The sequence below is a fragment of the Mugil cephalus genome, chromosome 15 (assembly GCF_022458985.1).
Source record: "Mugil cephalus isolate CIBA_MC_2020 chromosome 15, CIBA_Mcephalus_1.1, whole genome shotgun sequence".
Classification (NCBI taxonomy): domain Eukaryota; kingdom Metazoa; phylum Chordata; class Actinopteri; order Mugiliformes; family Mugilidae; genus Mugil; species Mugil cephalus.
The window spans coordinates 13,647,373-13,671,267 of record NC_061784.1 but is presented as its reverse complement, the minus strand read 5'-3'; the positions used below and the strand labels follow the sequence as shown (position 1 = coordinate 13,671,267).

At 43.0% G+C, this 23,895-nt stretch overlaps 1 protein-coding gene across 2 annotated transcripts in view; it reads left to right on the top strand.

Annotated features, from left to right (window-relative positions):
- LOC125021766 (short transient receptor potential channel 4-like) overlaps positions 1–20,960 on the top strand; it is a 64,881-nt gene extending 43,921 nt beyond the window's left edge. For both annotated transcript variants that reach the window (XM_047607943.1, XM_047607942.1), the window contains 14 exons: positions 1,615–1,844; positions 3,228–3,446; positions 7,109–7,249; positions 7,437–7,613; positions 8,178–8,378; positions 14,619–14,964; positions 16,344–16,483; positions 16,577–16,777; positions 16,861–16,982; positions 17,317–17,512; positions 17,607–17,801; positions 18,219–18,260; positions 18,583–18,672; positions 19,471–20,960. In XM_047607943.1, the coding sequence (XP_047463899.1) occupies positions 1,686–1,844; positions 3,228–3,446; positions 7,109–7,249; positions 7,437–7,613; positions 8,178–8,378; positions 14,619–14,964; positions 16,344–16,483; positions 16,577–16,777; positions 16,861–16,982; positions 17,317–17,512; positions 17,607–17,801; positions 18,219–18,260; positions 18,583–18,672; positions 19,471–20,118 (2,877 nt within the window). In that variant the 5' untranslated portion in view covers positions 1,615–1,685 and the 3' untranslated portion in view covers positions 20,119–20,960. The remainder of the gene's footprint in view (positions 1–1,614; positions 1,845–3,227; positions 3,447–7,108; positions 7,250–7,436; positions 7,614–8,177; positions 8,379–14,618; positions 14,965–16,343; positions 16,484–16,576; positions 16,778–16,860; positions 16,983–17,316; positions 17,513–17,606; positions 17,802–18,218; positions 18,261–18,582; positions 18,673–19,470) is intronic.
- The last annotated feature ends 2,935 nt before the right edge of the window (positions 20,961–23,895 follow it).

Here is a 23,895-nt window from a genome sequence, read left to right as displayed (position 1 = left end):
GAACATAATAATAATAATAAAACTAAAAGGCACGTTTAAAGCTGGAGGCAGTTGTAAGTTAACTTAGCTTAGCACGATGGCTGGAAACAGAGGAAAACAGTGCAGTCAGTTCAGGCGTACACTCATTAGAGAGGCGAGGCATCATGTAAGTACATCGGCAGTAAGAGAGCTAATAAGTGTGGTTCCCAAACTGCTCATTTAGGCCAGATTTACACAAATATGATTATTAGGTGAAACCGCATGAACCCTACACATTTAGGCTGACTGTCATGGCGTATCTGGATTTTTCAGTGACTGGAACTCCACCTTTTTGAATCCAAGTTTTTCAATCGTGTGGACGCCTTGATGCAAACACGATGATGTCATCACCTCCCCCCTCCAGCCCCTCTAGCCCCCCGACGTCTCATAACAACAACAACATCAATGGCACTGTTGCTTCGCCAGTACGATTAGCTAAAAAGGATTATGGACTGTAATCCGGACTTTATGTTTGTATACGGCGTGCAGGGTTGATGTGCATGCTCTGCTTTTTTATCTTCGTTTTTTTGGCTGAGTTCTGTAGCGCTGTTCGCATAGGCCTGGGATAAGTATTATCCTTTCTACAACTAGATGCGGTTTTGCAATGGATCGGAATTTTCGAAACGGTCCCAAGGAAAAAAAAAGGTTGTTTTGGTACATGTGAATGTGACCTTAAACATTTTAGGATTTTAGGATACACAGCTTTTGGCAGAACATGCATATTTTTACACATAATTATTAAAGAAATTGCTGCTTTCCTTTTTGTTCTAATAAACTAATTGGCCTGCCATTGAGTCTGATCATAATCACTTGGATGGAGACAGTAATAAATTATCTTCAGACATTAAGAGAGGAGCACTATATCTCAGCTACTTATACTCTTTCCTTTTTCTTCTTTTATGTTTGGTAACAGGTCCCCAGTTTGTTATTCTTTTATACTATGTTATTAATTACTCTCTCCATCTCCTGCGCTTCATGTTGTTTTTTCCATATACGTATATCCCTATAAGTCTCTGTATAGTTCTTTTGCACAGTTGCACATGTAGTATATTCGTGGTGTCACTCAATTAGCAAGCATCGCCAATGTCATTAGCTACGGCAGTTAGCATCTCAGGCTTGCAATGCTGAAGCCGACATCATCCATTTTCGCTGCAACATTACATGCCTGATGCTGGATATCATGATGGCTCATGATTCAACACAGAAGAGCAGCTACTGGTGACTTTACCCTCGTTTAGCCTCCGTCTACCTAATAGGCCACTTTGGCATTTTGTAATTCTGAATAAAATAAATGAAAGATGTGCACTTTTGAGCACTAGACGCCTCACCCATTGGATGACCTATCTACCAGTGAATTCAAATGCCATCAGTTTGGTCAAATTCTAATACACCTTTTCACTTCACCGACAGTCTTCAGGTGATGCATGGATTGGTAGATCACATTATAAATGGTCAGAGAATAACTACCTGATTCATCTCTGCTTTCTTGTACAACCCTTTTCTCCTTCTGTCCTCATCGTTTACCCCTTGCTCAATACCAGTGACATTTTTATCATATGTTCTACTGTAATCCCTCTTTGTCCCTGTCTACCCTAGTGTGAACTCCCCCAACCTGGCAGCAGCTGTAGCAGTGTTAGCAGGGTGCTGGTAAGCTGAAGCCCAGGGAGATGTCACAGCTGTACTACCGACGGACGGACAGCTCCTCGTACCGGGACCGCATCCCGCTGACAATTGTGCGGGCCGAGTCGGAGCTGTCACCGTTGGAGAAAGCCTATCTCGGTGCCGTGGAGAAGGGGGACTATGCTAGTGTCAAACAAGCCCTGGAGGTATGTGTATAAATCATTCAAATTAGATTGATTTAGATTTAGATTGGAAGATTTATGGCTACTCGTGATAATAGCTGCTTCCACTGATATGCAGAACCCGTAGAGTGTGTATAAAGATGGATGAACCCTCCAGGACATCATCTGTAAAGGTGCTGAAAAGAGGATTTGTAGCTCAAATGTGCTGCTGTGGCTTAATTTAACACTGGAAGTGGATTGTCAAGAACTTCAGTATCCTAAATAAATAAAATAATAATAATAAAAAATCTATCTATCAATCTACTGGCTCGTCCGTTTTAATGGGTTCACAATACTAATTTGTTTTAAAATCCGAAATGTTGCTAGCGGCCCCGCCCCTACCGAGACAAAGAGAGTGAATGACTGACAGGAGGGTTCACTCCATTCTTTGCAATATGGAACCGATGTGTGGCAGGCCTAATTACTGTTTTTAAGTCTCACAGTATCTGGAATGCGCAAATTTTAATAATAGCTTCTACAGTATAACAGAGACATATTTTATTCTTCCTCGATTAATGCCCATATTTCCGATCACTGAGCTTGATCAATGGTTCAGTTGGGGCTTAAAGGCGGTTTAGGCTTCGGCATCAATTTGATGCCTACGCAGACCTGTAGCTTCAGGTGCACCTCCCCAGAAATGTAAATACGTGAGAGTCTTGTTAGTAGTATTTTTCACTTTAGTATTGCCAGTTGCTTTTTGGTGCTTTTTGTCTGCTTTTTAAAGATGGAAGACATTGAGCAAAGGTTAACTGACATTTGGTCTCTCGTCTTCGGCAAAATTTTGGCGAAAGTTTCAGTCGTGAAGCAGGAAGTAGAAAAAAGAAAATAGCCTAACCTGCAAAGAAGACACAGCGGCGACTAGCAGGTGGCACTGTTACACAGCAACCCACACTGATGAAGCACAAGTATAAATAATGATGACTTAATTATACAGTATGTAAATGGTGCCAGCTACACATCTACCTAATAGGGCCCTTTAGCATTTTGTAATTTTGCAAAAAAAAATGCAGGACGCACTTAACATCTCACCCAAACAAAACACCGTAAGATAACACTGTCAGTTAGAGATAGGGTGGCGTATGTGCCAGTGAATTCAAATGCCATCAAAGGTTACGGCATCTAGTCCCGCAGAGGCATAAATTTCCCATTAGTCTTGAACTGGTTCTACCTTCACTACCCCACATTCATAGAATTTAAAGGAAATAACCTGTAGATTGCAGTTGCTCGGTCAGATCTAAGTATTCGGTTTTCCTTTCAAAAATGTCCGCGTCAATGCATGTTTCCTCCGCCAATCAATGAAGCTCTTTTTAGCTGCGGAGCAGGTCTCGAAACCAACTCTGACTTTCAATCAAATCTTTATTTTCTCAGGAGGCAGAGATCTACTTCAAGATCAACATCAACTGCATCGACCCGCTCGGCCGCACGGCTCTGCTGATTGCCATTGAGAACGAGAACCTGGAAATTATTGAACTCTTGCTGAGCTTCAGCGTGTACGTCGGGGATGCCCTGCTGCACGCGATCCGCAAAGAAGTGGTGGGAGCTGTGGAGCTGCTGCTGAATCATAAGAAGCCCAGTGGTGGAATGCAGGTGAGGAGGCGACTGAGTGCTTTGTCCGTGAGGCGTAAGCGTGTCTGTAAGGTGCTGTCAAGTACGCAATGATATGACGATGGTTGAAATTCACTTTTCTCTTTATTCATTCATTATTTTTTTTGTACGAAATTGTGTTCAAAAAATATCTGATGAATCATCATCTGAAAGTCCAAAGCCAGCAGCCATCAGCACAGCATCTCCACATGCTGAATTACAGGATGTAAATGAACAATAGAGTGCAGTGTCAGCCCGTAACAAACTGATACTCACTTAGTAGTTTATAGGCTGCACAACATTGCCTGGAGCATTTTATAATGTCTGAAATAATTGACCCGGTCAACGTACGCTGACACAAATAAAAAAAAAAAAAAAAGCTCATAAGGTGTTTTTCATTTTTGCCTCAGAAAATGAAAAGTTCTTACAGACAGGGATTTAATGTTGCTGTATATGTTCATGGTAGGTATGTTACGGCTGTTGCACGGCCATCCTACTGTTGCACAAGTTTGGAATAAAAAGACTAGGTCAAGTTTAATATAGAACACATATAGCATGTATGGGGTCCCTGCTCCATCAGTTTGGAGTCATTGCCCTGACAAACGTTGAAGACCCCTGGATTAGTTCAATAAAGTTTGGACACACCTTCCTATTCAATTCAATTAGAAGGTGTGTCCAAACCTTTGACTGGTAGAGTACATCATCTTGTACAAGATATACTCCAAGAGCAAATTTTGTTCTCGTAGTAGATGAGAACAGTCCGCTGATTAGAGCTTTAACTACCGTAATCAGGAAAGGAACACAGTGTAATTAATCTTTTACTCGCTGCTGATGTTAATGGCGCTCCTCTTGTGTCCTGTATTGCCTTTTGGCTATATGAGGACTATATTAGAGAGTGAGAGGGAGCCTGGATGTCAGAGATGGCTCCCGTTTGTTTGTTAACTGAATGCAGAAGGACTAAGATGCAGAGGCCGAACCCCTCAGCTGTGACATCAATCAGCTGACAAATTTCCTTAATGTCTTCTCTGACAGCGCTTCCTCCCGCCGCATGAACGGGCTGTGAAAATAGATCACCCTAGCACTACCGAGTCACCCCAACAGTACCTCATTGATTATAATAAAAGGCTGTCTGGGAAATGTGCATTCCATCCGTCGCCAGTGTCTTCGGTGAGATTTATTAATTAGTTGTGTTTTTTTAGGGTTGCTAGAGTTGTACATATTTGTTTACTGGCAGGCTCTCTGAATGACATTTTTGTAATGATCTCACACATGTTGTGACTTATTTGTTTTCCGCTGAGGGCCACAAGGATATCAGCGCTTTAAACAGCTCCCTGTATTATTCTCTGAGCCCAGATATGCATCTGTCAGTAGCACAGAGGTCACAGTGTTTCTCAATTAAAACAGCCTTTGGGTTGATTTGTACTTGGTTGTTTTTCTGTGGGCCTGTTCGTATAAAAATAATTATGTAAGGGAATCCTTCTTCCTGCATAACGCAGAACATGATGTAAAGCAAAATTAATGACGCTTACTCGAATCCAAGATGTGAGCTTTTCCCCCCGTAGTGTACTTCAGAAAGGAAAAACTGCTTTGTGTCCTGTCTTATGTCATCTTTTTTTTCTCCAAACATTTGGGATGTCGCAGGATGACAGGTGTAAAGCAGCGGGGAGGCCTAAAATGGACTACAGCGAAAAGGAAAAGTAAAGGCATGCTGTGCCTTCGCAGATGCTAATGTTGCATTTTTAATCAACACGCTGATGGTGCAGGCCTCATTTTAATATGAGTAACAAACACGCATTACACGGGCGAGCGAGCAATAATTTGGTTCCTTTTCTCCGCAATTATCATAACTTCACATCTACAGGTTTGCACTCCTCCTGGTCCACGCTTGGACACGGGCCACGTCCCTTTGATGCAGATTATTTGGTGTCCCTCCTCCTCCTCCACCTCCTCCTCCTCCCACGTGGAGAACAGATTATATACTGCACTTTATTAGATCACCCTCCTCTGCGATATTTGACGACTCCCAGACGCGGCTCTGTGCCAGTCTTTGGAGTGATTACTGCTCAGAGTAAACTACACAAGTGATTAGGGGTTCTTGTGATATAATAACATTTGGACACCATATAGATGATGAAACCTTTTTTTTTACAAAAAAAAAAAGTTCCAGTCCCCTAGATAACAATTCTTCATTATGTGCAACACAGCGAGCTGCCGAGACACTGACATTATTTCCGTTTCTCCTCACAATAGGAACGTGAAACATTTAGAAAACAACCAGCGCAGGGCTTTTCAGACCATTCAAGAACTGAGCATGTGAAGGAAGGGAGAGCGAGCGTTTAAGTAACTATTAGATTAAATAATTATTATTTCCCTTGTAATACAGTAATGCAATTAGTTTTTGCTCGCTGAAAATCGTTTTGAGGTCTGACAATTTGAAAATCCATGTGTAAGTGTGACTTCTCTGCTAAGATAATAGTCCCTACTGGTCAACACTGAAGTAAAATCAGAATATGAATATTTCACATTTACACTATTACATTATTATTGCAGCATACGAATATCTGCAGCGGCTCCACTGAAGCTAGCTGGTGAGATTCAGCCGCTATATGGACGTTTGCTTCAGGCGTGCACATTGATAGCAAAGGACATGGTTCAGCGGAGCGACTGCAAATGAGTGATTTCACACGCGCGCGTGCGTTCTCGGCCGTTGACGTTGACGCATTGCAAAAATAGGACGTAGTAAAATTTTAAAAACCTTTGGCTAACAGTTAAGCCTAATTAGCATAGCTTAGCAGCCTCGCAAACTGACGTCTCTCGTTCCAGTTCACGCGATTTGGTGCAAATTTAAATGCAGAGCTTGACTGATTCATATTTATGTGTTGTTCAAATGGGTTTGTAGATACTAAGGCTCTGACACGTCTCTTTGGTTGCTCGTCAGCTCTTTCAAGCTTCTGCTTTTAGCGTTTGCCTCGGTAAAACTCTCACACCACAGACCCTCATATTTCCGATCTGCCTGCATCTATCAGCATCGAGGTGCTCGTTAGGTCCATACCTGTCTCATGTTTATCTTCCAACCATTCCTTCGACTATCTCCCCTCCCTTTCTCCCACAGCACGGGATCAGATAATAGGCCTTCAATTAAAATAAGTGAAAAGAGCCGGCTTAATCCTCCACTGCCCGCAGCCGTGTATTCCCACTGAGTGACATGAGGAGTAGCAGAACGTCTTAGCAGGAGAGGCTGATAAGGGGGATAGGTGGAATGAGTTTCTTTCTGAGCATAATAATTTCCTCTGAAATGTGTGCAATTCTGATGCCGTTCGCTACAGTGCGGCCTGCACCCCCCCCCCCTTTACAACAGTCTTGATATGAATGCCACTTTTATCGGCACCGTCCCTGAAACTGCATACAGCGCTGAACGGTGTTTTCTTTACCCGGCTCATGCCATCTATCGCCACTTTAATAAACTTTAAACTGGAGTCTGAGGCAAACAGAAGATCTTTCTTCTGCTTTCTGTGTAACCGAGCCAATCCCTTCTACTAATTTACTTCTAGAAAAAAAAAAAAATATATATATATATATCTATTTTACAGAGGACAAACTGGCTGAGTGTGTCGCTTAATGTGGTTTGTGTGATTAAGTTTTCCCCCTTTCCTGTGCCTTAAAAGGTTCCCCCCATTTTATTGGACAAGCAGTTCTCCGACTTTACCCCTGACATCACTCCCATCATTCTGGCTGCACACACCAACAACTATGAAATTATCAAGCTCCTGGTGCAGAAGGGTGTCTCTATGCCGCAGCCCCACGAGGTGAGTAAACCGTATGTCTCCGGTGTATCACATTACATTATGTATCATATGATGTTTTAAGTAATGTAATGCGGGCATGACGGCGCTTAAATGGCACAATGGAGATGGCGCTCGGCCCGGAAAATAATCCATTGCTAAACGCGGGGAGCCTCATTAGGATGAGTCCAGGCTTTGTTTGATGTTGCAGGTGCGCTGCAACTGTGTGGAGTGCGTGTCTAGTTCAGACGTGGACAGCTTGCGGCACTCGCGCTCCCGCCTCAACATCTACAGAGCGCTGTCGAGTCCCTCACTAATTGCGCTCTCCAGCGAAGACCCCTTCCTCACCGCGTTCAGGCTCAGCTGGGAGCTGCAGGAGCTCAGCAAGGTGAGGTCGAGATAGCCAGCTGATGGCGGAGCCGGAACATCAGTTGGTGATTTTAACAGGATGAAACGTTTAGGAGAATGCATGTATTACTTCACCAGGTGTCCTTTCATGATATACCAGCATGTAGGCGGTAGAGGCCAGGGAATTTATTATGCAGGAATTAATATAAGTGTAATTTAATAAAGAAATGCTTAAAAATTTGCTTGCCTTGTATAGATGTGATGTTTCGAACAAATATAATATAAGGTGAAAGCCCCTTATTTTTTAGACCTATTTAGTAATTCATGTGTCGAGTGATCCCATTTCAGATGAGATGACTCATCCTTCCTAGAATATAAGATCAAAAGGGTTTAGAAACACGGCGTTATTATTAGACCTGTTGCATTAAATGTCTGTAAACTAGACTGAAACGGCTTAAAATACCAAGAGGCCAGGTCTGATTTAGAAACACCATCCTCCTAGGCACGGCTCTGCTTTGAGATGTTCCCAATTCACTTCCATTTCAGCATTTCAGTTCTCCAGGGTATGCGGTACCTGTATACACGCTCTACCTGCCTCTTTCAGGTGGAGAATGAGTTCAAGTCAGAGTACGAAGAGCTGTCTCAGCAGTGCAAACAGTTTGCTAAGGACCTCCTGGACCAAACGAGGAGCTCCAGAGAGCTGGAGATGATCCTCAACTACAGAGACGACATGAACCTGCTGGAGGAGGAGGGCAACAATGAACTGGCAAGGCTCAAACTAGCCATCAAGTACCACCAGAAAGAGGTAAGCACATGCGTAATTAAACTCATTAGTACAGATCTTTAATGAGTCTTTTGTTAGCACAACAATCAGCCACAACACTGTGATCACTGACAGGAGAAATAAATAGCATTGACTATCCTGTGAATGTTCTGCTTGGAAACCTTTTTGTGTGGATGTTACTTACACATATAGCACCCACGTAGACCAGACCAGACACCCCAACCATAGCAGTGACACTCCTTGATGGCAACAGCCAGCAGGATACAGATTCACACAGGCGCACACACAAAAAAAGGATTTAGGAACAACTCAAAAAAAAACAGCACAAGGTGTTGACCTGGCCTCCAAATTCACTAGATCCCAAACTGATCAAGAATCTGTGGGATGTACTGGAACAAGCCTGACCCGCAGAGGCCCATCCTCCCAACCCATAAGAAAAAAAAGCCCCCCACTAGGGGCCCACACCCTCAGAAGGCTCATTCTCTGATGAATTGTTTTGGAGGCACAAGGGAGAAAATATTAGACGGATGGTCATAATATTATGCCAGATCAGCGTGTTTACCCAAAGAATGACCACAGACGTGGGTGCTTCTACTCTGGTGGAGCTGCAGGGCTGGCGAGGAAGCAGTGAATGTCATACTATCAGTAACAAACACACCGCATCACGGTCAAGTGCACTTGTCCCCAGTTTCACCTAAAAAGCCGTGATTGCCCTCTAAATTGTGGGAAATCTTATATCTATTTTTACTCTTTTCACCCGTCTTTTTTCCTCGTCTTTTAGTCTTTAATTTGCTATGTAATCTATGTCGTTACAGCTCAATACTGCGCGCCTCAGGCAACGTTCGCTCTACGTTGCCTGAGGACGGCTGCCGAGCCTGAAGCGTTCCTGCGTCTTCACTCAGGTGCCACTGCGAGCCGATATGAAGAGCTGTAACGACGTTAGATTAGCATCAGGTTTAATGAAATCGGGCGCTGCTGTCGGGGGGGGGATTTCATCAGTGTTTGCTTCGGCCGCTCACAGATATGACAGATAAGAAAACTTTGGATTCAATTACAGATTTGTTGCATCTGCGAGATACATACCTCCATATTAAGGATGTAGCTCCAGATTCAAGACTGTAACATTTAGATGCAAAACCTGCAGGTTTTTGTTCCTTATTTTGGTCAAGTCAAGGTACATCCACTAAAACACACATGGTCTATGACAGTCTGTTTAAAATAAATGTCTTTATTCATTAGGCTTCCATTGCCATCCATTTTTGAGTTTCCCATTGATTAAACAGGGCTGCTTTATTCAACAACCATGTAGGACGTGAATTACATTTCACATCCTTGTAAATAAGTACAGTATGTGGTCCAAACATCATTATGCCAAATCAATATTTGGTTTGCACTCTTTCTCTCAGGCTTTTATTTTTTATTGTGAATTAAAAGCTTCGCGGATGTGTGAATCCATAAACAATCAGCATATGTTAAATACTGCTGGGAAGTGTTTCTAAATAAAGGCCCTTTTGGTTTTATTACTTTTAGTGCATATTTACTTGGAAAATGTTAAGTGCTGCCCATTATCAGAAAAAAAAAATATATTCCTATAAAACTTACAAGATTTAACAAATGAGCTTTATTTGACGTGGTTTAATGGCGGTTTGTGGGAAGCGCAATTTTAACTTCATAATTTCTGGGAGACGCAGAGACATGGGTTGAATAGATATTCCGCTGCACAGTTGTTCTGCTCAATACAAAGGGTTACGCAAAAAGGATGGAGAAGCAGACACATCGCTCCCTGGAGCAACGTCTAATTCATTTAGCTGCCTTTTCCCGGGAGATCTGCCTGGCTATCGGAGCAGATGCAGTTTTGGAGGAGTCTCATTTCATGACGCTGCTGTTCCCTCTTTCATCTATCCAGCTGTTGTGCATCAATTCACAGGTTGGCAGATGAGCATGTTGAGTCACAAAAAGGACAATTGATGGGGGGGGGGTTGGCTGATGTTCAGGCGGTTCGAGGTGGCCGTTTAGTCTCTGGCCGTGTCTGTCTGGATGCCAGAGTGTCCCCGGGCAAGACTCAAATACATGTTGCAGCACATGTCAGACGGGGTACCTTACTGGGCAGCTCCAGTCGCAGAGATGGACATAAAGACGGACGGTCCCCTGTCGTCTCCGCTTACCTCTCTGTTGTTGGAAGATAATTTTTCACTGCGCACACTGTAAACGAACGTCTAGCACTTGCCGGCCTTTCTTTCTGGCAGCCTATCTATAAAACCATTCGATCGCACCCGGACTTTGATGGAGAGGAGCCTGTCACGATGTGGGCAACAATCCGCTCAGCCGCCCTTTACAAATGATAAATGTCCCTGCTTCCCAGACTTGTTAAGAGTCATATGTGTCCACTGTTCCATCACCGTAGACACATATTGACATGTCTCTAAATTAGCGTTAGAGATATTTTTAAAGTTCCATTTTCATTCATTGTAGTTTACCTTCTTACCCTGATGTCTGTAGAAAAGTGCAATGAGAGTCATTAACCAATAAGAACATAAAAATAAACTGCAATAACAAGCAATTAAAAAGAGGTCCAAGCACCTCCACGCAACATGGACCCAAACCCTGACACTCACCACACAGAGACATTTGAAAGGGATTTTGTCTTAAAAAACAAAACAAAAAAAGATTTTAGCATGCCCTAGAGGTGCCAGGTAAAGTCCACAAATCCATTTGTTACTTAAACATGGGAACGTGGACCATGTTATGCCATTTGACGGTTACCTGGCCAAGTTGCGCTGATTTTCCAGGCTGGGGATTTATTTTTGTTCAATTGTTTTTGACTCAGTTTTAGACAGGGCAAACTTTAAGTGTGGAGCATGCAACATGTTTTTAGATAGTCCTTTTTTATTTCTTTGTATGCTTGCAAAAAAGTGCCACTTTGTGGGATTTAAAAAAAAAAAAAATCAATCTCTCTAATTTTGGAGAAAAGACTGCAGCCGATATAACTGCAGCTCAAATGAGAAATTGCAGATCGATAAAGAACCGGCTGTGAAACTTCATTTTCTGCTGCGGTCTCCTGAAACGGCGCAATTGCACATGTACGCACACTCGTAGTATTTACGGAGCTATTTATGGGGATTGCTTTCTGCCTGTGACAGACAATCTATATGTCAGACAGGGTTTTGTCCCCTATGAGGCATTGAGGGTTAAGTGGACACTGGAAAGACTTGTTTGTTTTTGCGGGAGAGCAATTTCAGAGCATTCAGTCTCTGGTGTGATCCCTTCTCATCTCTTCCAGCGATTTTGCAGACAAACACTTGAGCTCTTATAATTGGCATGACACTCAGCCTGAATGTGTGATTATTTATATATATTTTTATACCGCTGACTGCGTACGAGCGTCACAGTGAGTCGTGAGAAGCCTGCGAATGACCCTCAGCTGAACGAAATGAAGGACGGCGCTCGTCTCTTATGTGCGTGGCGTGTACTTGTTTACATTGTTTTTAATCTGTGTGTGTTTTTCGGCTTTGCAGCTACTGCGCCCCCGAGGTTTTACAAAAGTTTCTAATGCTATGCAGAGAAATCTCCGCTGGCTTCCTGTCTAAAGAGCAGCTCTCACTGAGCAGCCTGCGCTTTGATGCAGCAGGAGGCCAAATCAGATAAATTGGATCTGTAACGCACAAAACAGCAATGCAGGTTACCCCGTATATCCCAAATATTCACTGGTAAAAGCCTGATATATGTTACTGCATATATGTTGTATTTGCTGTTTTTACCACAAAACACCTGGCAAAGAATACTGCCAATGTAAATTAGCCTTTCGGCTAACTCGGGCAATTTTACATCGTCAAAACGTTGGTTAATGTGCATTGTCTCTTTTCAAATAAAGAACTGAACTGAACTGAATTGGATATACCTGCAAATTTGTTGGTGAGCGCACTGAAGATTGATTTTGTGAGCGGAAGCATACTGTCTCTTCAATATTTCAAATTGTCAGAGGCGGCAGTGTAAAGCTATCAATTTTGCATGCTGTAGTTTGACGTTGCCCCCTGGTGACATCTCCCAAAAACTGCAATTCAGTGTTTCGAGGTAATTTAATGTCTCCACTGAGTAGCACAATTATGTCAGCAATTTACTGCCTGCAGTTACCTGTCAGCTACTGAATTATAGTTTTCTTAAAACAAGGTGAACCCCCCCTCCTCCTCGTATTCCCAGCACAGTTCACATGCTCAAGTTTAATTTTAATTTGGAAGTGAAGTATGTTTCCATTTGTAAACCAGTTACTGACCTGGGATTTTGGGCTTTATGTATGTGATCAAATTTTCATTGTAGCTCTCGGTTTATTTTATAAAAGTGCATGTAGTGTATTGGCAAAATAGATGCAACATATCCCTCTGAAAGTTGTTTGGTTGTCAGCGTGCGTCCAAAACTTTCAATAGACTCTTTGTTCCGGTAAAGGTGCGGGGTAACGAGTCCTCGCCGAGCTAGGAAGCCTCTTCCATAAACCCTGCATTTTCTTGGCACTTTTGACAGGGGAGAGAGGCGCGTTTATGAAGAGACCTGGAGGGATTCTGAAGTGTGTGAACGAGCCACCTGAGCAAATGTGACACTTTATCTGCTGCTGAGTTTTGCTGTGAAAGACAAGAGTGCCGTAACGTCGGTGCCTGCGTTTCCTTTCCAAAGAAAAAGGAACGAGGGAAGTTTTGGATGTGGAAAATTCCGTATATGGAAAGTAGCTTTGAATAAGCAATCAGACGCGCAGTGAAGGGGATTCTGTGTGGGGATTTAAATCTGCTTTTCTGTCAAATAAAATTGTGTCGACAACAGCTAATTAAAAACATCTTACTTAGACTAAACTATTATGAGAATTTGGAGAGCTATTACTTTATTATCACAGCATGTGTGTTTAGTTAATATTGATGCGAATGCCTTAATTTCTGACCTCATTAACATCCCCGTCTGTGTTTCAAATATCACAGCGGTTAAAGCAAGACATCGAGCAGCCCAAGAAAACTCTCATTAATTAGAAATAATAATTGAAAACAAACAATACAAAGCAATTAATACAAACTTTATTATAATACTGTAATCCTGTACCCATGGGTCTGGTTCAGGCTATAATGAGGTTCACGCTCAAAGGAGTCAAATAAAAGAAAATCATTCCCGCTTTACTTTTCTCTTCATTCCTCATGTGCTGCCATTGGAGATCCTTATTATCTGAACTTTTCTCTCCATGTCATTTGGGAAAAGACAGATTATACCTTTTCTCCTTTCATCCGTGAAATACATCCCCCGCTATATTCTCTCTCTCTCTCTTTCTCTCTCTCTCTCTGGGTTTCTCTCAAGTTTTGTGGGGAAAGAAATGCAGCTGAAGTATGGAAATACGAGCCATTCTACTTCAGACCCTGACACAGATAGGGATCTGTGGTTCCCATGGTAACGAAGGCTGCAGTGTTGGTGAATTGGCACCCACCGGTGCCGGTCAACGCTTCGACTCTGATATAGGCTCAACACAGTGGTTCACAAAAATTGTTTGAGTGCGTTTGGATATTGCATGTGTTCTTTCAAAGCAATATATCACCGTATAAGGAGAGAATACTCACAGTTTTTCTCCATCAGTAGTCTTTTGAACCTTTACTCAACTGAGAGGAGGAGAATCCCACCCCCTTGCCACACACACACACACATACTTTCATGTTTGCATAACTTATTTATCCAACTGCGACACAAATCATAAAATAGGCTAAAGAACGTGTAATAGACACATGACTACATCATTACTGTGGTGAGTAAGACTCATAAAATGTTGCTGGCGTCTCAAAGGATCCACTCTCTCATTATCTCGAGAAGAAAACCCACAAGAAAAGCAGTATTCATCTGAAAACACGACCGCTCTTGTAATATATAAATTCCTTGTAATGGCCTCTCTGTCTGTGTACAGTTTTTTTTTTTTTTTCCTATCTGTATCGAGACATTCAGTTTCTGTTTCATTAATAATAACCGTATCCTTTAAGGACACCACCAACTAATCTTACTCCTCTGCTTGTAAGCTTTTATCTGGAGCTTGCTGCAGGTGCTTATTCTGGCACGTTGTCACCAGGGCATTCTGAACTGTGTAAAACCTTTAAATATCCTCAGGCTTCAGATGTCTCCCATCAGGTTTAGTCCTTGGATACCTTGGTTTATGTATAAAATCTGTGCATGAATTGTGCTGAGCCATATTTACCTCCGTGCAAACAGACGGAAGGTATAACCCTCTCTTCTCGTATTCCTTTTAAGTTTGTAGCTCAGCCAAACTGCCAGCAGCTCTTGGCGTCCAAGTGGTACGACGAGTTTCCCGGCTGGAGGCGCCGCCACTGGGCGGGGAAGTTCTTCACCTGCGTCTTCATCGGCCTCCTCTACCCCGTGTTCGCTCTCTGCTACCTCATCGCCCCTAAGAGTCGCTACGGCCTCTTCATCCGCAAGCCCTTCATCAAGTTCATCTGCCACACGGCGTCCTACCTGACCTTTCTGTTCCTGCTGCTCCTGGCCTCCCAGCACATCGTCACCACTGAGCAGGACAGGCAGAACAGGCAAGGCCCAGCACCGACCACTGTGGAGTGGATGATCCTGCCCTGGGTGTTGGGTGAGTAAAACGTGTGACGCCTAGGGAGGAAGTTTGTTTTTAGTCATTTATTATTTATTTGATGTGTATTTTCCATAGTGTGGACGAAGCAAATGACTCATCTAACTGGTTGAATGAGGGCTATTATCAGGTTTCTACAAATCTTAAATCATTCCATCCAGGGTGGCTCCTCATATTTTGAGTTCTCACAGTATGGTGCTTGGGAGTTGTGTTCCTGTCCTGTCCTCTAGCACAGTGGTTCCCAATCTGGGGTCCCAGGGGGTGTGCCAAAACTTGTCCTGAGTAACACAACTTTCCCTCTCCAAAATAACATCATTAGCCAATCAGAAGAAGGGTGAGAGTGGGTCTTGGAAAACATGATTGAGGACCAGCTGCAGCTGATGCTGCATTCAAGAAAACTTGGGAAAAAATTTGCTTTGTGAGTCGTCAAACTCACAAATTACTACTTATTTACTTACACATATTATTAACTTACATATTTTAACAGCAAACAGTGACAGTATACCAAACTACCAACTTTTTCTACTCAGAGTTAACCTGTAACATGAACGCTATGATATTGGACGTCTGAAATTTCCGAGTTGGAATATAGACTTTCTGGGTTTTCGTGAAGGCGTCATCTACGCCAGTGTTTTTTCCATCAAAGTCACTCAGTTGAGAGTAAATTTACGAAGCTAGGAGAATGTCTCCTAACTGCAAACAAAGGAATATTAAATAATAATAATAACTAATGTTAAATAGGGAGCTCAGAGGACAAAAGGTTGGGAACCACCGCACCACCATAAGATTTACACATGGATTAATTTGCATGGAATATGTCCCTAAGCAGTAATGTCAGCATCAGGCTTGTAGCGTTGTCACAACTATTCCCAGATTGTTATTTGTGCAGTAATTTATAGGTTTATAATCAAATACCAGCAAAAAAAACTACAAGGCATCAGCTGCTTGTTCTGAATTGCTAATGTCACAATCCAAACGAATAAGACGCCAAACGCGTGGGTAAACAGTGTACCTGCAAAACAGCACGTTGCCACCGCGAGCATGTTTGTAGGCTGACGTAGCTCCAAGGATCTTGCACGACTGTGGAATCTCAATCTCAGCAGTGAAACAGCCAGCAGTATTTTCTAATGCAGCTCCTAATCCTTTTAACTCATTACTGATAGTGGGGAGTTGCATCCTCATCCAAGCTGAAAGTGCTCTAACTCCCTATCTGTCCAGGGTGGCTCATGCAACAGTTCGGTGATTGAATAGTTCTCATGATGTTTGGGGAATTGTAGTTCTTTTACCCATTCTTTCAACAAGGACTACTTCAAATAACCAATGTGCAGCTACAGACCTGCCAACCAATCAGACGTCCATATGTCTGCGTGTATTTTTAGGATTCATCTGGGCAGAGATTAAGCAAATGTGGGACGGTGGTTTCCAAGACTACGTCCACGACTGGTGGAACCTGATGGACTTTGTCATGAATTCTCTATACCTGGCCACTATCTCCCTCAAGATTGTAGCCTACACTAAGGTAACGTCTGCGTATGCCTAACAACAGAAAAGACACAGTGTGACATTCACGTGTGCTAACATGACGTCTCATCCATCAATTTTCTCCATTCAGTACAGTGGCAGCAAACCCAGGAACCAATGGGAAATGTGGCACCCAACGCTAGTAGCCGAGGCGGTGTTTGCCATCGCAAACATCTTCAGTTCCTTGCGCCTCATCTCGCTGTTCACAGCCAACTCTCACCTGGGGCCACTGCAGATTTCTCTGGGGAGAATGCTGCTCGACATCCTGAAGTTCCTCTTTATCTACTGTCTGGTAATTGTTTTCAAACACGGGCATGCGGGAAGTGGGACTGAAAATATGTCAGAAATGATATGGCTCGAATTATTGCTGTCCAGGTTTTACTGGCCTTTGCCAACGGGCTAAACCAGCTGTACTTTTACTACGAGACAAAAGCCTCCGACGAGAAAGGAAAATGCAAGGGCATCCGGTGTGTTGAGCAGAATAACGCCTTCTCCACGTGAGTTTACGTGAATTTTATCTTGCTGAAATATTCGCTGTGAAGGTGTGATCCTGTGAAACTGAGTGGCAAAGAGAGAGAGCTGTGCTGCTGCGTCTATGCGTTGCTATTACTGGCTATAAAAAAGTGTAAAAACTCTCAAAATGTTTTCTGTTGCTAAAAGAAATTGATGTTTTTGGCAAAGTCACATGAAGACAAGAATTTATTTCGCCTCGATACAAAATCCCTTAATGGAGCAAATGTTTCGCCCACGGCGACGATACATTATATTCATAGACGTTTCGTAACATTTACATCAATGGCTTCTTTCACAAGGAACGTTGTTCCGTTGCAGGTTGTTTGAGACCCTCCAGTCTCTCTTCTGGTCTATATTTGGTCTGATCAACCTCTACGTGACCAACGTGGACGCGGACCACCAGTTCACCGAGTTCGTCGGCGCCACCATGTTCGGCACCTACAACATCATCTCGCTGGTGGTGCTCCTCAACATGCTCATAGCCATGATGAACAACTCCTACCAGCACATTGCTGTGAGCGCACGTCCAAAAACACACTGCTAACGAAAACAAAACAATTTATGTGCGGATGATAATGCAAGAAGTGCTTTCTCAAATGGAATTTCAGGATCATGCAGACATTGAGTGGAAGTTCGCCAGGACGAAGCTGTGGATGAGCTACTTCGAAGAAGGGGCCACGCTGCCGCCCCCGTTCAACATCGTCCCCAGCCCCAAATCGTTCTTGTACCTCGTGTGTTGGATCAAGAGGCAAGTGTGCAAGAGGACAAGCTTCAAACGCACTGAAACCTTTGGAGCTCTTGGTGTAAGTTGAGGGTTACACGCTCAAATGCATGCAAGACTTGATTAGTTTGTAGGTAGCAATATGATGGTTCATATTTCTGTAATCAGTTTATAAGAGCATGAAGAGATCGGTGATCTGCAGAATAAATGACTGTTCAACTGATTAATCATTTCAGTAAATGATTAAATTCTCTGCTGATCACATGTCAGTCATATTTGATATTAAACTGAATGTCTGGCTGCGGCCGTAAAGAGGAGATTTATTATTTTGAACTTTCAGTTGATTGCTGAGATCTAATTTAAGCATTCAGTAGCAACATGTAGTGGGACTCACAGACAGCAGAGGTGTGAAATCGTGGAGAAAAACTAAGTGTGTTTTGTCTTTAAACTCATCTCTCGCTCTTTCCTTCTCTCCCCGTGTTATCCAACGTCTGTGCAGAGGCGAGCGGCAGAGAACGTCAGGATAAACCATCAGTATCAGGTAAAGCTGAATGTGATTACGGTCCTGCACTGGTGTGTGTGCGTGTGTTTATAAGACACATGCTATATTCTGCTCGTCAGCTGCCAATCTGCGCTTCCAATTTCAGTCCGTCAATAGAGAGCCTTTTCCCGTCTCATAAAATCGTCCTGGCAATTATACTCAGTGGGAAATCGTTCTCTGCAGAAGGTTTCCTATTTGTCCACATCTGCGGGGGGTAATTGTAATTTCATAGGAGATGTAGCTTAAAATAAGTTTCTCTTTTGTGTGCTTGCCATCTATATCCTGACTGGTTAAAGGGTTGTTGTTTCGTTCGCCGATGTAGGAGGTTCTGAGGAACTTGGTGAAACGTTACGTGGCTGCCATGATCAGAGATGCCAAGACGGAGGAGGGCCTGACTGAAGAGAACTTCAAGGTAGGCTCAGGTCCAGACCGGGTGAGTTAGATAGATATATATATATATATATGTAGTAGGCCACCCTACTCTTGCATGTTTAAAATTTAAAAAAGAATGAATATTTCAACCTCGGTATTATTTGAATAGCTTAATATTGAATGCAAAATGGTGACAATAATGTACATTTATAAATAGCACTAGGCCAAGTTTAATGTAGAACACATATGGTAGGTAGGGGGTGCCTACTTGATCTCTCATCAGTTTGGGGGTCCTTGGCCTGAAAAACGTTGACGACCGCTGCCCATCAGCAATGATTTTCTTTCACCTCCTTGTTTAGACTTGTTGACACGTTTTTTAAATTCATTTTCACAACCTGCGACTGCAGCAAAGAGCCACATAGTAACTCAAGGGTTAAAGATGCTTGAATTGTTACAGTTTTTAATCAGTAATATAAGACGGTGTGAGGCCTTCTTGCAGATGTGGATGTCGATATCTGATGTTTATCAAACTGAGAGCGGTCGTTAATTCATTAACAGTCTGTACTTGGCTTTTGAAAGGATTTTGGTATTTTTTCGCGGCTGATTCTTCCAAAATATGTGACCGTCTCAAAAGCATTCTCCGTATTAATTGTGCATATTGTGCACTTGTGAGAAGAAGAAGAAATCGTGGTATCATTGTATTTTAAATTACACTTTATGTATTTAGTATTGACTGGGGTGGAATTAAATCAGTAGCCTGCAGAGTGTTCTGCAGAAACAAGCAACTGGAACTAAACATTAGGGCATTTACCACCTCACTTTTGCTTTGTTTTCCCAGGAGCTGAAACAAGATATTTCCAGTTTCCGTTACGAGGTGATGGGCATGATGAAGACGGGGAAACCTGCTCTGCAGGCTGCGAAGGCCAGCGGCAGCTCAGTGGACTCCAGCCTTGCTTACCCCAATTCCTCCCTCGTGGTTCCTCCCTGCCCTCCTAGCAGCCAGTCCAAAAGCAAACTCAACCGATTCAAGATCACAGCGTCGATACTGAAGCAGTGCAGTTCCATAGCCTCGCCCAGGCCTCCCGAAGCCTCCAACGGTCTCCCTAATGGACTCTTGCCTATGATGTCTGATGAGAGCTCCAGCGAGGAGTCGAGCCAGAGGAGAAACTACCCCAAAGATATCACTGACTTTGGCTTGTTCCAGAAACGTGGGATGTACTCTTTGTCTGAAGAGGCAGGGGAGTCTGGGGGCTCAGACGCTGAGGAGCAGGACAAAGAGCACAAAGCTACGGGTGAGACAGAACTCCTGGAGGTGCAAAATAAGGAAGAAGCTGCTGATAGTAAGGTGGAGTCGAGCACCAGCTTGGACAAAGGTGGAGAAAAAGTAATGGAGGGAGGGGACAATAATTTACTTTGCACGGACTCAGCAGTGGATGGATGTTTGTCAGGATCATCCAGAGAAGATCCGTTTTGTGGCGACTCGTGAACTGAGCCAAGTAATACTGGATTAAAGACAACGAGAGACTGACAATCAGCGCGGGCTACAAGTGAGAAATGATTGTGCGTGTTTTGAAAAGAGTCTAGATTTTAAAGCGCCACTAAATGAACGATCGTGTTTGATCTTTGGAGACTCAGGGAGGCCTTTGGATTTAAGCGTTTTAATGCCGTTATATTAGCAGAGGAAATGCAGCAAAAGTAAATGGAGCTGAAATGTTCAAGAGTTTAGATTTTTGAAAACTGTTAAACTGAATATCTACTTTTATCTCTTCCCAGCAGATAATTGGAAAAGAATTATTTCCTGACACTGATGAATTACTTTTTTGCTAACCTCCTCTCTCCCCCGTTCCCTTGTCAGACTTTAACCGATCCTATTGTTTGCTGTTGCTTCCCGTCGAGCGGTCCCTCCACACCTCTTTTCCTTTACTGTCGTCTTTACTACACAACTTGAACTAACCCCACCCTTATCTCACTAGAGCAATAGATGTGTTCTGTTTTAGACCTGACTTTCTGCCTTACTCTGTCTCTTTCTGCACTTTACACACTTTGCAGTGGCGTACAGTCTCTCAAAAAATGTGTCGAGCTCCGATCATGCAACAGCAGTTCTATCGATGTTTTTCTATGCAAAAAAAAAAAAAAAAAACTGAACAAAACAAAACAAACAAACCTGCATTGTGATTCTCAGTACGATGAGGCTGACTGTACATTTGACACTGCCGGTTCCTGGCAGGTATCCTCCTGTGTAAATTGCGGCGAAGCTGAACTATGGACGCAACATATTATTCATGTTATATAACTCCTACAGAAAATAAACTCGTTATTTTGAACAGACTTGCTGTTTTTAACTGGTAGTTTTAGTCTGAATGAATCACACCACAGAGGTTAAATCATAAATACACTTAAAAATACACAATCAGTTTTTTCTTAATAGAAAGTGCAGAGCGCATGTCATGTTAATGCTTCCGCAGACTGTTAAAGGTTTAGTAGTCGTCACGTTGACGTTTCAGTTTGTCTGAATAAACCAGGCTGTCTTAAAACAATGTAATTAGGTTGGCTTAATCACCTCTTCCTTAAAAGAATGATGTCCACAAAGTTCACGAGGTTCACTCCCCTCCTGAGGCTCCTAATTAAAACCGCCTAATTCACATTGTGAAATGGTGCAGAGCCTCTAAATTAAAGGAGAAGAAGAATTCTCAGCCCAAAGGTAACTGAAAATATTTAGTTAATCTTTTATTTTTGCAAAATTCTGATCAGATCACTTTCCACTGGCATGGCATCGTATTTATAAATGAAGGTTCTTATTATTTACACTCAGCGCCCATAAAACTAGTGTATAGTCCCCACTAGATTCCACTTCTTCCTGTCTTAGCCCACTCACATCTTTGGAAAATAACGGCATAAACGCACTGTTATTTTTGAACATGCTGTATGAAGGTCAGAAGATGAATCCCTGAGGGAGCCTCCATAAAATAATTAGTACATAATTAATATACAGCAGTAATGTGCTGCACTGAGCTCTTGAATCCTTTCGGGAAGCCTTTTAATTCTTGCCCCAACAGTTCCTCTGCTAGCTGACAGTCAGCAGAGCCAAACCGCACAGTGTAACCACCTCTGAAAACGCTTCCACTCTTCTGCGGCATGAGCGTGTTAATACAATGTGTACTACAGTTATTACATCACATTAAGTGTTGGTTGAGTCTTGCACAAATACAACAGGAGTGTGTAAATAACAGAAAACCTCCTCTACCGTTTAAAAGTAGCCAGAGTGTGTGTGTGTGTGACGCACGTATCTTCAGATATCTGCAAACATACTGTAGGTCTCCTTTGGCAAATCAGCAGGTTACTTTCACTTGCAACTGTTTCCTTTCTATCTGTGATTTATTTACTGTGGCCTTTGTTTAGTGCTATTCACTAAAGCAATCGTTTTTTTTGATTTATGAAGCCACAACTCTCATCAATTGCCGTGTATGTTTTATCCATCACAGAGTGGACATTTTAGTTTTCTCCGAAATCATTCCTCACCTGCTTTCTTTTTTCCTTTTTCCCATTTGTGCTTGTCAGCGTCCTGTGATTTCTATCAGTGACTGAGTAAGAGAGAAAAGAAATGAAATATTCAACAGATGATGAAATCTGCGAACTGTGTGTGATCAAAGGGCCTGCGCTAAGGCTGTCAACACTCAAACCCACATATACCCATATATATATATATATATATGTGTGTGTGTGTGTGTGTGTGTGTAAATGTGCAGGAGCAAACACACTCTTACACAGTCATTAGTCCAACAAGATAAGGTGTCATGAACATGCATCCTGTTTTCATGCATAATGCGAGTTTTTATGCAAACACTAGTCATCAAATACTAACTCTTTGACGAAAGTTATCAAAAGCTCGTTTGCTGCCATCACATAATAGGCCTATACCATTTGTAAAACCAGTTTGAGGCCTCTGACGTGGCTGTAATGACATGTCCTTCCCACTAGGGGGAAGTGTCACACATAAGATGGACTCCTTGATCTCTGCTTCTGCTGCCAACATGTCTGCACGTCCAGCCGCCACCTGCAACCTGGAGAGGGCTCTGCAGCAGCAGCAGCAGCAGCAGCAGCAGCAGCAGCACGGTGACAGACGGGGTTCACGCGCTCTTAAAGGGAGAGCAGACGCGTAAAGAACTCGGCACTAACCTCGAGCGAAACACCAGCAAGTGCCTCAAATGCGTTTCTGTTTCTGTGAGCAAAGACAGATAGAATTAAAGATGCTTTATTTATCCTGAGGGAACAGTTTTGTGTTGTTGAGGGTGCGAGTGCACATATCAGTCATATCAGTATGGTTTAGATACCTGTAAGTTGCAGAGTTGAATATGAGGGTTCTCTGAGTGTAAAGTTTTCCAAAGGGAGAGACCTTTTACAGAGTACTCAGCCTCCTTCATGCTGCTGTCATTTCATTTGCAGAACAAGCTCTCCTTAATGTCTCTACAGTAAATAAAACTAAGAGTCACCCTGTACCAGGAGACACTGTTTGGGGGTTACAGTTGTGGAGTAACTGAATCACCCGGCTCTTATTTAATCAAGACTTGACTTGAGTTTGAATCATACCTCTTTGTATCCATATGTCAAGACCGTACATGACGGCGTCCGGGGGAGCTGTTTCACGGCTTCACGTTTGAAGCTCTGTCAGATCTGGCTTTCGACCTGGGAGCCCGAAACAGCTGTAGGGGAGAGCCGGGACCGGGGGAGAGCTGATGAACGGCGAACATGACAGGAGGAGCGCAAACGGCAGTTTAGGGGAGGAAAGGCAGTTGGAAATGATGAATCCGCATCGTAAAAGTTGAAGGGAACGCAGTGTGGAGCCAGGTTTCTGGCAGGCAACGGGCAAGAACTGTGATCCACATCAAATTCATCACTTTGGGGCTTTAAGTTAGACTTGGGGCTTTGCTTTGTAGCCCATTAAAAACATTTCAATCAATTTAGCTCACATGTTTGTCACCAAATGTCTCGAGGGCGGATGTTAGGGCCGCGCCTGTGGCCTGCATCTAGTTTATGTGTTTGTTAACATATACCTGAGTTCATTTATGTGTACTCACATGTGACACAAGTTTCTAGTGCGTTCCTCTGAGCAGCTGGAAAGCAAACATGGGCCGTGGAGCGATGCAAAGTTGTAGAGCTGCGGGGTGTCCTCGGTGCTCTGGGATGTGATGGTGGTCAAGAAAAACCGTGCAAAACACGTGAACCAACATGAGGGAGGAGGAGATAATGAGCCCGTGGCCGAGCC